This window comes from Heterodontus francisci, unplaced genomic scaffold, assembly GCF_036365525.1.
Source record: "Heterodontus francisci isolate sHetFra1 unplaced genomic scaffold, sHetFra1.hap1 HAP1_SCAFFOLD_570, whole genome shotgun sequence".
NCBI classification, from domain to species: domain Eukaryota; kingdom Metazoa; phylum Chordata; class Chondrichthyes; order Heterodontiformes; family Heterodontidae; genus Heterodontus; species Heterodontus francisci.
The window spans coordinates 672972-685845 of record NW_027141150.1 but is presented as its reverse complement, the minus strand read 5'-3'; the positions used below and the strand labels follow the sequence as shown (position 1 = coordinate 685845).

General features: G+C 54.4%; 1 protein-coding gene across 1 annotated transcript in view; it reads left to right on the top strand.

The window, feature by feature from the left end:
* Positions 1 to 7279, top strand: part of si:rp71-1c10.7 (uncharacterized) — a 29261-nt gene extending 21982 nt beyond the window's left edge. Inside the window, exon 5 of the mRNA XM_068026714.1 lies at positions 6666 to 7279. Coding sequence (XP_067882815.1) covers positions 6666 to 6727 — 62 coding nt within the window. The 3' untranslated portion in view covers positions 6728 to 7279. The remainder of the gene's footprint in view (positions 1 to 6665) is intronic.
* Positions 7280 to 12874: the final 5595 nt, after the last annotated feature.

Sequence of the window (12874 nt, the reverse complement as noted above, 5' to 3'; positions counted from 1 at the left end):
CACCGTCAGGGACCCCTGTTAAAGAGAATGTCTCACCGTCAGGGACCCCTGTTGAAGAGGGAGTCTCACCGTCAGGGACCCCTGTTAAAGTGAGTCTCACCGTCAGGGACCCCTGTTAAAGAGGCATTCTCACCGTCAGGGACCCCTGGTGAAGAGAGAGTCTCACCGTCAGGGACCCCTGTTAAAGAGGGAGTCTCACCATCAGGGACCCCTGTTAAACAGGGAGTCTCACAGTCAGGGACCCCTGTTAAAGAGGGACTCTCACCATCAGGGACCCCTGTTAAAGAGAGAGTCTCACTGTCAGGGACCCCTGTTAAAGAGGGAGTCTCACCGTCAGGGACCCCTGTTAAAGAGAGAGTCTCACTGTCAGGGAACACTGTTAAAGAGAGAGTCTCACCGTCAGCAACCCCTGTTAAAGAGAGAGTCTCACTGTCAGGGACCACTGTTAAAGAGAGAGTCTCACCGTCAGGGACTCCTGTTAAAGAGGGAGTCTCTCCGTCAGGGACTTCTGTTAAAGAGGGAGTCTCACCGTCAGGGACCCCTGTTAAAGAGAGAGTCTCACCGTCAGGGACCCAAGTTAAAGAGGGAGTCTCACCGTCAAGGACCCCTGTTAAAGAGGGAGTCTCTCCGTCAGGGACCCCTGTTAAACAGGGAGTCTTACCATCAGGGAAGCCTGTTAAAGAGGGAGTCTCACCGTCAGGGACCCCTGTTAAAGAGGGAGTCTCACCGTCAGGGACCCTTGTTAAAGAGAGAATCTCACTGTCAGGGACCCCTGTTAAAGAGAGAGTCTCACCGTCAGGGACCCCTGTTAAAGAGGGAGTCTCACCGTCAGGGACCCCTGTTAAAGAGAGAATCTCACTGTCAGGGACCCCTGTTAAAGAGAGAGTCTCACCGTCAGGGACCCCTGTTAAAGAGAGAGTCTCTCCGTCAGGGACCCCTGTTCAAGAGGGAGTCTCACCGTCAGGGACCCCTGTTAAAGAGGGAGTCTCACCGTCAGGGACCCCTGTTAAAGAGGGAGTCTCTCCATCAGGGACTTCTGTTAAAGAGGGAGTCTCACCGTCAGGGACCCCTGTTAAAGAGGGAGTCTCTCCGTCAGGGACTTCTGTTAAAGAGGGAGTCTCCCCGTCAGGGACCCCTGTTAAAGTGGGAGTCTCACTGTCAGGGACTCCTGTTAAAGAGGGAGTCTCCCCGTCAGGGACTCCTGTTAAAGAGAGAGTCTCACCGACAGGGACCCCTGTTAAAGAGGGAGTCTCACCGTCAGGGACCCCTGTTAAAGAGAGAGTCTCACTGTCAGGGACCCGTGTTAAAGAGGGAGTCTCACCATTGGGGACCCCTGTTAAAGAGGGAGTCTCACCGTCAAGGACCCCTGTTAAAGAGGGAGTCTCTCCGTCAGGGACCCCTGTTAAAGAGGGCGTCTCTCCGTCAGGGACCCCTGTTAAAGAGGGAGTCTCACCATCAGGGACCCCTGTTAAAGATGGAGTCTCACCGTCAGGGACCCCTGTTAAAGAGGGAGTCTCTCCGTCAGGGACCCCTGTTGAAGAGGGAGTCTCTCCGTCAGGGACTTCTGTTCAAGAGGGAGTCTCACCGTCAGGGACCCCTGTTAAAGAGGGAGTCTCTCCGTCAGGGACCCCTGTTGAAGAGCGAGTCTCACCGTCAGGGACCCCTGTTAAAGAGGGAGTCTCACCGTCAGGGACTCCTGTTAAAGAGGGAGTCTCTCCGTCAGGGACCCCTGTTAAGGAGGGAGTGTCACCGTCAGGGACCCCTGTTGAAGAGGGAGTCTCACCGTCAGGGACCCCTGTTAAAGTGAGTCTCACCGTCAGGGACCCCTGTTAAAGAGGGATTCTCACCGTCAGGGACCCCTGGTGAAGAGAGAGTCTCACCGTCAGGGACCCCTGTTAAAGAGGGAGTCTCACCATCTGGGACCCCTGTTAAACAGGGAGTCTCACAGTCAGGGACCCCTGTTAAAGAGGGACTCTCACCATCAGGGACGCCTGTTAAAGAGGGAGTCTCACCGTCAGGGACCCCTGTTAAAGAGGGAGTCTCTCCGTCAGGGACTTCTGTTAAACAGGGAGTCTCACAGTCAGGGACCCCTGTTAAACAGGGAGTCTCACAGTCAGGGACCCCTGTTAAAGAGGGAGTCTCACCTTCAGGGACCCCTGTTAAACAGGGAGTCTCACAGTCAGGGACCCCTGTTAAAGAGGGAGTCTCACCGTCAGGGACCCCTGTTAAACAGGGAGTCTCACCATCAGGGACGCCTGTTAAAGAGGGAGTCTCACCGTCAGGGACCCCTGTTAAAGAGTGAGTCTCTCCGTCAGGGACCTCTGTTAAAGAGGAAGTCTCACCATCAGGGACCCCTGTTAAAGAGGGAGTCTCACCGTCAGGGACCCCTGTTAAAGAGAGAGTCTCACCGTCAGGGACCCCTGTTAAAGAGGGAGTCTCACCCTCAGGGACCCCTGTTAAAGAGGGAGTCTCACCGTCAGGGACCCCTGTTAAAGAGGGAGTCTCTCCATCAGGGACTTCTGTTAAAGAGGGAGTCTCACAGTCAGGGACCCCTGTTAAACAGGGAGTCTCACAGTCAGGGACCCCTGTTAAAGAGGGAGTCTCACCTTCAGGGACCCCTGTTAAACAGGGAGTCTCACAGTCAGGGACCCCTGTTAAAGAGGGAGTCTCACCGTCAGGGACCCCTGTTAAACAGGGAGTCTCACCATCAGGGACGCCTGTTAAAGAGGGAGTCTCACCGTCAGGGACCCCTGTTAAAGAGTGAGTCTCTCCGTCAGGGACCTCTGTTAAAGAGGAAGTCTCACCATCAGGGACCCCTGTTAAAGAGGGAGTCTCACCGTCAGGGACCCCTGTTAAAGAGAGAGTCTCACCGTCAGGGACCCCTGTTAAAGAGGGAGTCTCACCCTCAGGGACCCCTGTTAAAGAGGGAGTCTCACCGTCAGGGACCCCTGTTAAAGAGGGAGTCTCTCCATCAGGGACTTCTGTTAAAGAGGGAGTCTCGCAGTCAGGGACCCCTGTTAAAGAGGGAGTCTCTCCGTCAGGGACTTCTGTTAAAGAGGGAGTCTCCCCGTCAGGGACCCCTGTTAAAGTGGGAGTCTCACTGTCAGGGACTCCTGTTAAAGAGGGAGTCTCCCCGTCAGGGACTCCTGTTAAAGAGAGAGTCTCACCGACAGGGACCCCTGTTAAAGAGGGAGTCTCACCGTCAGGGACCCCTGTTAAAGAGAGAGTCTCACTGTCAGGGACCCGTGTTAAAGAGGGAGTCTCACCATTGGGGACCCCTGTTAAAGCGGGAGTCTCACCGTCAAGGACCCCTGTTAAAGAGGGAGTCTCTCCGTCAGGGACCCCTGTTAAAGAGGGCGTCTCTCCGTCAGGGACCCCTGTTAAAGAGGGAGTCTCACCATCAGGGACCCCTGTTAAAGATGGAGTCTCACCGTCAGGGACCCCTGTTAAAGAGGGAGTCTCTCCGTCAGGGACCCCTGTTGAAGAGGGAGTCTCTCCGTCAGGGACTTCTGTTAAAGAAGGAGTCTCACCGTCAGGGACCCCTGTTAAAGAGGGAGTCTCTCCGTCAGGGACCCCTGTTGAAGAGCGAGTCTCACCGTCAGGGACCCCTGTTAAAGAGGGAGTCTCACCGTCAGGGACTCCTGTTAAAGAGGGAGTCTCCCCGTCAGGGGCCCTTGTTAAAGAGAGAGTCGCACCTTCAGGGACCCCTGTTAAAGAGGGAGTCTCTCCGTCAGGGACCCCTGTTAAGGAGGGAGTGTCACCGTCAGGGACCCCTGTTAAAGAGAGTGTCTCACCGTCAGGGACCCCTGTTGAACAGGGAGTCTCACCGTCAGGGACCCCTGTTAAAGTGAGTCTCACCGTCAGGGACCCCTGTTAAAGAGGGATTCTCACCGTCAGGGACCCCTGGTGAAGAGAGAGTCTCACCGTCAGGGACCCCTGTTAAAGAGGGAGTCTCACCGTCAGGGACCCCTGTTAAAGAGGGAGTCTCACCGTCAGGGTCCCCTGTTAAAGAGGGAGTCTCACCGTCAGGGACCCCTGTTAAAGAGGGAGTCTCTCCGTCAGGGACCCCTGCTAAAGAGGGAGTCTCCCCGTCAGGGACCCCTGTTAAAGAGGGAGTCTCTCCGTCAGGGACCCCTGTTAAAGAGAGAGTCTCACCGTCAGGGACCCCTGTTAATGAGGAAGTCTCACCATCAGGGACCCCTGTTGAAGAGAGAGTCTCACCGTCAGGGTCCCCTGTTAAAGAGGGAGTCTCCCCGTCAGGGCGGCTGTTCAAGAGGGAGTCTCACCGTCAGGGACCCCTGTTAAAGAGGGAGTCTCACCGTCAGGGACCCCTGTTAAAGAGGGAGTCTCACCGTCTGGGGCCCCTGTTAAAGAGGGAGTCTCAACGTCAGGGACCCCTGTTAAAGAGGGAGTCTCACCATCAGGGACCCCTGTTAAAGAGGGAGTCTCAACGTCAGGGACCCCTGTTAAAGAGGGAGTCCCAACGTCTGGGACCCCTGTTAAAGAGGGAGTCTCACCGTCAGGGACCCCTGTTAAAGAGGGAGTCTCACCGTCTGGGGCCCCTGTTAAAGAGGGACTCTCTCCGTCAGGGACCCCTGTTAAAGAGGGAGTCTCCCCGTCAGGGACCCCTGTTAAAGAGGGAGTCTCACCGTCAGGGACCCCTGTTAAAGAGGGAGTCTCTCCGTCAGGGACTTCTGTTAAAGAGGGAGTCTCACCGTCAGGGACCCCTGTTAAACAGGGAGTCTCACAGTCAGGGACCCCTGTTAAAGAGGGAGTCTCACCGTCAGGGACTCCTGTTAAAGCGGGAGTCTCATCGTCAGGGACCCCTGTTAAAGAGAGAGTCTCACCGTCAGGGACTCCTGTTAAAGAGGGAGTCTCCCCGTCAGGGGCCCCTGTTAAAGAGAGAGTCTCACCTTCAGGGACCCCTGTTAAAGAGGGAGTCTCTCCGTCAGGGACCCCTGTTAAGGAGGGAGTGTCACCGTCAGGGACCCCTGTTAAAGAGAGTGTCTCACCGTCAGGGACCCCTGTTGAAGAGGGAGTCTCACCGTCAGGGACCCCTGTTAAAGAGAGAGTCTCACCATCAGGGACCCCTGGTGAAGAGAGAGTCTCACCGTCAGGGACCCCTGTTAAAGAGGGAGTCTCACCGTCAGGGACCCCTGTTAAAGAGGGAGTCTCACCGTCAGGGTCCCCTGTTAAAGAGGGAGTCTCACCGTCAGGGACCCCTGTTAAAGAGGGAGTCTCTCCGTCAGGGACCCCTGTTAAAGAGGGAGTCTCACCGTCAGGGACCCCTGTTAAAGAGGGAGTCTCTCCGTCAGGGACCCCTGTTAAAGAGAGAGTCTCACCGTCAGGGACCCCTGTTAACGAGGAAGTCTCACCATCAGGGACCCCTGTTGAAGAGAGAGTCTCACCGTCAGGGTCCCCTGTTAAAGACGGAGGCTCCCCGTCAGGGACGCCTGTTAAAGAGGGAGTCTCACCGTCAGGGACCCCTGTTAAAGAGGGAGTCTCACCGTCAGGGACCCCTGTTAAAGAGGGAGTCTCACCGTCTGGGGCCCCTGTTAAAGAGGGAGTCTCAACGTCAGGGACCCCTGTTAAAGAGGGAGTCTCACCATCAGGGACCCCTGTTAAAGAGGGAGTCTCAACGTCAGGGACCCCTGTTAAAGAGGGAGTCTCCCCGTCAGGGACCCCTGTTAAAGAGGGAGTCTCACCGTCTGGGGCCCCTGTTAAAGAGGGAGTCTCCCCGTCAGGGACCCCTGTTGAAGAGGGAGTCTCACCGTCAGGGACCCCTGTTAAAGAGGGAGTCTCACCATCAGGGACTCCTGTTAAAGAGGGAGTCTCACCGTCAGGGACCCCTGTTAAAGAGGGAGTCTCTCCGTCAGGGACTTCTGTTAAAGAGGGAGTCTCACCGTCAGGGACCCCTGTTAAAGAGGGAGTCTCCCCGTCAGGGACCCCTGTTGAAGAGGGAGTCTCACTGTCAGGGACCCCTGTTAAAGAGAGAGTCTCACAGTCAGGGACCCCTGTTAAAGAGAGAGTCTCACTGTCAGGGACCCCTGTTAAAGATGGAGTCTCCCTGTCAGGGACCACTGTTAAAGAGGGAGTCTCACCATCAGGGACCCCTGTTAAAGAGGGAGTCTCTCCGTCAGGGACCCCTGTTAAAGAGAGAGTCTCACTGTCAGGGACCCCTGTTAAAGAGGGAGTCTCTCCGTCAGGGACTTCTGTTAAAGAGGGAGTCTCACCATCAGGGACCCCTGTTAATGAGAGAGTCTCACCATCAGGGACCCCTGTTAAAGAGAGAGTCTCACCATCAGGGACCCCTGTTAAAGAGGGAGTCTCATCATCAGGGACTCCTGTTAAAGAGGGAGTCTCACCGTCAGGGACCCCTGTTAAAGAGGGAGTCTCACCGTCAGGGACCCCTGTTAAAGAGGGAGTCTCACCGTCTGGGGCCCCTGTTAAAGAGGGAGTCTCACCGTCAGGGACCCCTGTTAAAGAGGGAGTCTCACCGTCAGGGACCCCCTGTTAAAGAGGGAGTCTCACCGTCAGGGACCCCTGTTAAACAGGGAGTCTCACCGTCAGGGACCCCCGTTAAAGAGGGAGTCTCACCATCAGGGACCCCCGTTAAAGAGAGAATTTTGCCTGTTAAAGTTTTCTTTTTGTATTTTCACCCGCAGAACCTGTACAGGAGATTGGCATCGGTGATGAGGCGGAGCAGGAGAATCTCGCTTCCGATTGATGTACCGTGCACTTTCCCGCTCCGGAATCCCTTCCTGAATCCTCTCCCTCCTCCTCCAAGACGCCCCTTTAGCAGCTACCTCTTTGACTGTGGACGTCGGTGATGTGACCTCCTCCCGTCTCGGAGTCACTGTTCGTTGCCTGTCTTGTCCTCATCGGAGTTGCCTGTGCGGCGTCTCGGTCCGAGGTTCGATGGCGTTCCTGGGATTTCCGCGGAACTGGAGTGGGATTTGTTTCCGAGGGGCCGACTGGAACGCAGTGATGGAACTGAGAAAACACTGCAGTCGGAAATCAGCACATTTGCATCGGCAGGCCGGGTTACAGACGTTTGTGCTGAGATATCAGTCTGGTGCACAAACTCACGAAGGACGATAACATCCCTGCTGGAGAACTGAGAGAAACTTCTTTCTGGGACCGGGTGTCACAGTGTGTTAGATACACTGTCCTTTCCCCCTCTGGGACCGGGTGTCACAGTGTGTTAGATACACTGTCCTTTCCCCCTCTGGGACCGGGTGTCACAGTGTGTTAGATACACTGTCCTTTCCCCCTCTGGGACCGGGTGTCACAGTGTGTTAGATACACTGTCCTTTCCCCCTCTGGGACCGGGTGTCACAGTGTGTTAGATACACTGTCCTTTCCCCCTCTGGGACCGGGTGTCACAGTGTGTTAGATACACTGTCCTTTCCCCCTCTGGGACCGGGTGTCACAGTGTGTTAGATACACTGTCCTTTCCCCCTCTGGGACCGGGTGTCACAGTGTGTTAGATACACTGTCCTTTCCCCCTCTGGGACCGGGTGTCACAGTGTGTTAGATACACTGTCCTTTCCCCCTCTGGGACCGGGTGTCACAGAGTGTTAGATACACTGTCCTTTCCCCCTCTGGGACCGGGTGTCACAGTGTGTTAGATACACTGTCCTTTCCCCCTCTGGGACCGGGTGTCACAGTGTGTTAGATACACTGTCCTTTCCCCCTCTCGGACTGGGTGTCACAGTGTGTTAGATACACTGTCCTTTCCCCCTCTCGGACTGGGTGTCACAGTGTGTTAGATACACTGTCCTTTCCCCCTCTGGGACCGGGTGTCACAGTGTGTTAGATACACTGACCTTTCCCCCTCTGGGACCGGCTGTCACAGTGTGTTAGATACACTGTCCTTTCCCCCCTCTGGGACCGGGTGTCACAGTGTGTTAGATACACTGACCTTTCCCCCTCTGGGACCGGCTGTCACAGTGTGTTAGATACACTGTCCTTTCCCCCCTCTGGGACCGGGTGTCACAGTGCGTTAGATACACTGTCCTTTCCCCCTCTGGGACCGGGTGTCACAGTGCGTTAGATACACTGTCCTTTCCCCCTCTGGGACCGGGTGTCACAGTGCGTTAGATACACTGTCCTTTCCCCCCTCTGGGACCGGGTGTCACAGTGCGTTAGATACACTGTCCTTTCCCCCTCTGGGACCGGGTGTCACAGTGTGTTAGATACACTGTCCTTTCCCCCTCTGGGACCAGGTATCACTGTGCATTAAAATGCACTGTATTAAAGTGTATTACTCTGCATCAAACCCCATTTTGTTTGTTTTTGTTTTTTTTTCTCTTTTGTACTGTACCTGTCCTGGGAGTGTTTGATGGGGGACAGTGTAGAGGGAGCTTTACTCTGTACCTAACCCCCGTACTGTACCTGTCCTGGGGAGTGTTTGATGGGGACAGTGTAGAGGGAGCTTTACTCTGTATCTAACCCCCGTACTGTACCTGTCCTGGGGAGTGTTTGATGGGGGACAGTGTAGAGGGAGCTTTACTCTGTACCTAACCCCCGTACTGTACCTGTCCTGGGGAGTGTTTGATGGGGACAGTGTAGAGGGAGCTTTACTCTGTATCTAACCCCTGTACTGTACCTGTCCTGGGAGTGTTTGATGGGGACAGTGTAGAGGGAGCTTTACTCTGTATCTAACCCCCCGTACTGTACCTGTCCTGGGAGTGTTTGATGGGGACAGTGTAGAGGGAGCTTTACTCTGTATCTAACCCCCGTACTGTACCTGTCCTGGGAGTGTTTGATGGGGACAGTGTAGAGGGAGCTTTACTCTGTATCTAACCCCCGTACTGTACCTGTCCTGGGAGTGTTTGATGGGGACAGTGTAGAGGGAGCTTTACTCTGTATGTAACCCCCGTACTGTACCTGTCCTGGGAGTGTTTGATGGGGACAGTGTAGAGGGAGCTTTACTCTGTATCTAACCCCCGTACTGTACCTGTCCTGGGGAGTGTTTGATGGGGACAGTGTAGAGGGAGCTTTACTCTGTATCTGACCCCCGTACTGTACCTGTCCTGGGGAGTGTTTGATGGGGACAGTGTAGAGGGAGCTTTACTCTGTATCTAACCCCCGTACTGTACCTGTCCTGGGAGTGTTTGATGGGGACAGTGTAGAGGGAGCTTTACTCTGTATCTAACCCCCGTACTGTACCTGTCCTGGGAGTGTTTGATGGGGACAGTGTAGAGGGAGCTTTACTCTGTATCTAACCCCCGTACTGTACCTGTCCTGGGGAGTGTTTGATGGGGAACAGTGTAGAGGGAGCTTTACTCTGTATCTAACCCCCGTACTGTACCTGTCCTGGGAGTGTTTGATGGGGGACAGTGTAGAGGGAGCTTTACTCTGTATCTAAACCCCGTACTGTACCTGTCCTGGGAGTGTTTGAAGGGGGACAGTGTGGAGGGAGATTTAATCTGTATCTAACTCCGTACTGTACCTGTCCTGGGAGTGTTTGATGGGGACAGTGTAGAGGGAGCTTTACTCTGTATCTAACCCCCGTACTGTACCTGTCCTGGGGAGTGTTTGATGGGGGACAGTGTAGAGGGAGCTTTACTCTGTATCTAACCCCTGTACTGTACCTGTCCTGGGAGTGTTTGATGGGGACAGTGTGGAGAGAGCTTTACTCTGTATCTAACCCCCGTACTGTACCTGTCCTGGGAGTGTTTGAAGGGGGACAGTGTAGAGGGAGCTTTACTCTGTATCTAACCCCCGTACTGTACCTGTCCTGGGAGTGTTTGATGGGGGATAGTGTAGAGGGAGCTTTACTCTGTATCTAACCCCCGTACTGTACCTGTCCTGGGTGTGTTTGATGGGGGACAGTGTAAAGGGAGCTTTACTATGTATCTAACCCCCGTACTGTACCTGTCCTGGGTGTGTTTGAAGGGGGACAGTGTAGAGGGAGATTTATTCTGTATTTAAGCTTTCTACATGCAAGGAAATTACCGCACTTTATTTGCGGATCTGTTCGAAACTGGGTGAGATGTTTATTTATAGTTTTAAATAAAGATTTTGTTGATTAAGCTTGCTGCTTCACATACATCGATTGCCAGATCACACACACAGACACACACTCACATCAACACACACAGACACACACTCACAGACGCACACACAGTCACTCACAGACACACAAACACACACACTCACATCAACACACACAGACACACTCTCACAGACGCACACACAGTCACTCACAGACACACAAACACACACACTCAAGGACACACACTCACATAAATACACAATAACACTCACAGACACACACACTTACACAACAAACTCACACGCAACAGATATAGACACACCAACACACGCACACACAGATACACAAAGCAACAGACAGACACACACCAACGCACAAAGGCACACACACAAAGACACTTACACACACACTCACACTCAGACACACACGCACATTAACACACAATCATACAGACAGACACACAAATACACACACACACAATCACAGAGACACAAACACACTCACTCAGACACACACACACACACACAGAGACAGCAGGACAAAATTTCATTGGACATCCAAATATTAAACTGCATGTTGCCATATCCAAGTCAGGAACAAATGAGAAGCTCAGCATCAGAGAGAGGGGAGTGTGACAGTGTCGGGGAGGAGGAGTGCATCAGTACGTGGGGAAAGAGGGGAGTGGGACAGTGTCGGGGAGGAGGAGTGCATCAGTACGTGGGGGAAGAGGGGAGTGTGACAGTGTCAGGGAGGAGGAGTGCATCAGTACGTGGGGGAAGAGGGGAGTGTGACAGTGTCGGGGAGGAGGAGTGCATCAGTACGTGGGGGAAGAGGGGATTGTGACAGTGTCGGGGAGGAGGAGTGCATCAGTACGTGGGGGAAGAGGGGAGTGTGACAGTGTCGGGGAGGAGGAGTGCATCAGTACGTGGGAGAAGAGAGGAGTGTGACAGTGTTAGGGAGGAGGAGAGTATCAGTGTGTGGTGGAGAAGAGGGGAGTGTGACAGTGTCGGGAGGAGGAGTGTATCAGTGTGTGGTGGAGAAGAGGGGAGTGTGACAGTGTCGGGAGGAGTAGTGTATCAGTGTGAGGGGGAAGAGGGGAGTGTGACAGTGTCAGGGAGGAGGAGTGTATCAGTGTGTGGGGGAAGAGGGGAGTGTGACAGTGTCAGGGTGGAGGAGTGTATCAGTGTGTGGTGGAGAAGAGGGGAGTGTGACAGTGTCAGGGAGGAGGAGAGTATCAGTGTGTGGTGGAGAAGAGGGGAGTGTGACAGTGTCAGGGAGGAGGAGTGTATCAGTGTGTGGGAAAAGAGGGGAGTGTGACAGTGTCAGGGTGGAGGAGTGTATCAGTGTTTGTTGGAGAACAGGGGAGTGTGACAGTGTCAGGGAGGAGGAGTGTATCAGCATGTGTGGGGGGGAATGGGGAGTGTGAAAGTGTCTGGGAGGAGGAGTGTATCAGCATGTGAGGGGGGAAAGAGGGGAGTGTGAAAGAGTCTGGGAGGAGGAGTGTATCAGTGTGTGGGGGAAAAGGGGAGTGTGATAGTGTCTGGGTGGAGGAGTGTATCAGTCTGTGGCTGAAGAGGGGAGTGTGACAATGTCAGGGTGGAGGAGTGTATCAGTTTGGGGAAAGAGGGGAGTGTGACAGTGTCAGGGAAGAGGAGTGTATCAGTGTGTGCGGGAAGAGGGGAGTGTGACAGTGTCAGGGTGGAGGAGTGTATCAGTTTGGGTGAAGAGGGGAGTGTGACAGTGTCAGGGAAGAGGAATGTATCAGTGTGTGGGGGAAGAGGGGAGTGTGACAGTGTCAGGGAGGAGGAGTGTATCAGTGTTTGGGCGGGGAGAGGGGAGTGTGACAGTGTCTGGGAGGAGGAGTGCATCAGTGTGTGGGGGAAGAGGGGAGTGTGACAGTGTCTGGGAGGAGGAGTGCATCAGTGTGTGGGGGAAGAGGGGAGTGTGACAGTGTCAGGGTGGAGGAGTGTATCAGTGTGGGGGAAGAGGGGAGTGTGACAGTGTCAGGGAGGAGAAGTGTATCAGTGTGTGGGGGCAGAGGGGAGTGTGACAGTGTCGGGGAGGAGGAGTGTATCAGTGTGGGGGAAGAGGGGAGTGTAACAGTGTCTGGGAGGAGGTGTGTATCAGTCTGTGGCTGAAGAGGGGATTGTGACAGTGTCAGGGAGGAGGAGTGTATCAGTGTGGGGGAAGAGGGGAGTGTGACAGTGTCAGGGATGAGGAGTCTATCAGTGTGTGGGAAGAGGGGAGAGTGACAGTGTCAGGGAGGAGGAGTGTATCAGTGTGGGGGAAGAGGGGAGTGTGACAGTGTCAGGGTGGAGGAGTGTATCAGTGTGGGGGAAGAGTGGAGTGTGACAGTGTCAGGGAGGAGGAGTGTATCAGTGTGGGGGAAGAGGGGAGTGTGACAGTGTCAGGGTGGAGGAGTGTATCAGTGTGTGGCGGCAGAGGGGAGTGTGACAGTGTCGGGGAGGAGGAGTGTATCAGTGTGGGGGAAGAGGGGAGTGTAACAGTGTCTGGGAGGAGGTGTGTATCAGTCTGTGGCTGAAGAGGGGATTGTGACAGTGTCAGGGAGGAGGAGTGTATCAGTTTGTGGTGAAGAAGAGGGGAGTGTGACAGTGTCGGGAGGAGGAGTATATCAGTGTGTGGGGGAAGAGGGGAGTTTGACAGTGTCAGGGAAGAGGAGTGTATCAGTGTGTGGGGGAAGAGGGGAGTGTGACTGTGTCAGGGAGGAGGAGTGTATCAGTTTGTGGTGTAGAAGAGAGGAGTGTGACAGTGTTAGGGTGGAGGAGTTTATCAGTGTGTGGTGGAGAAGAGGGGAGTGTGACAGTGTCAGGGAGGAGGAGTGTATCAGTGTGTGGTGGAGAAGAGGGGAGT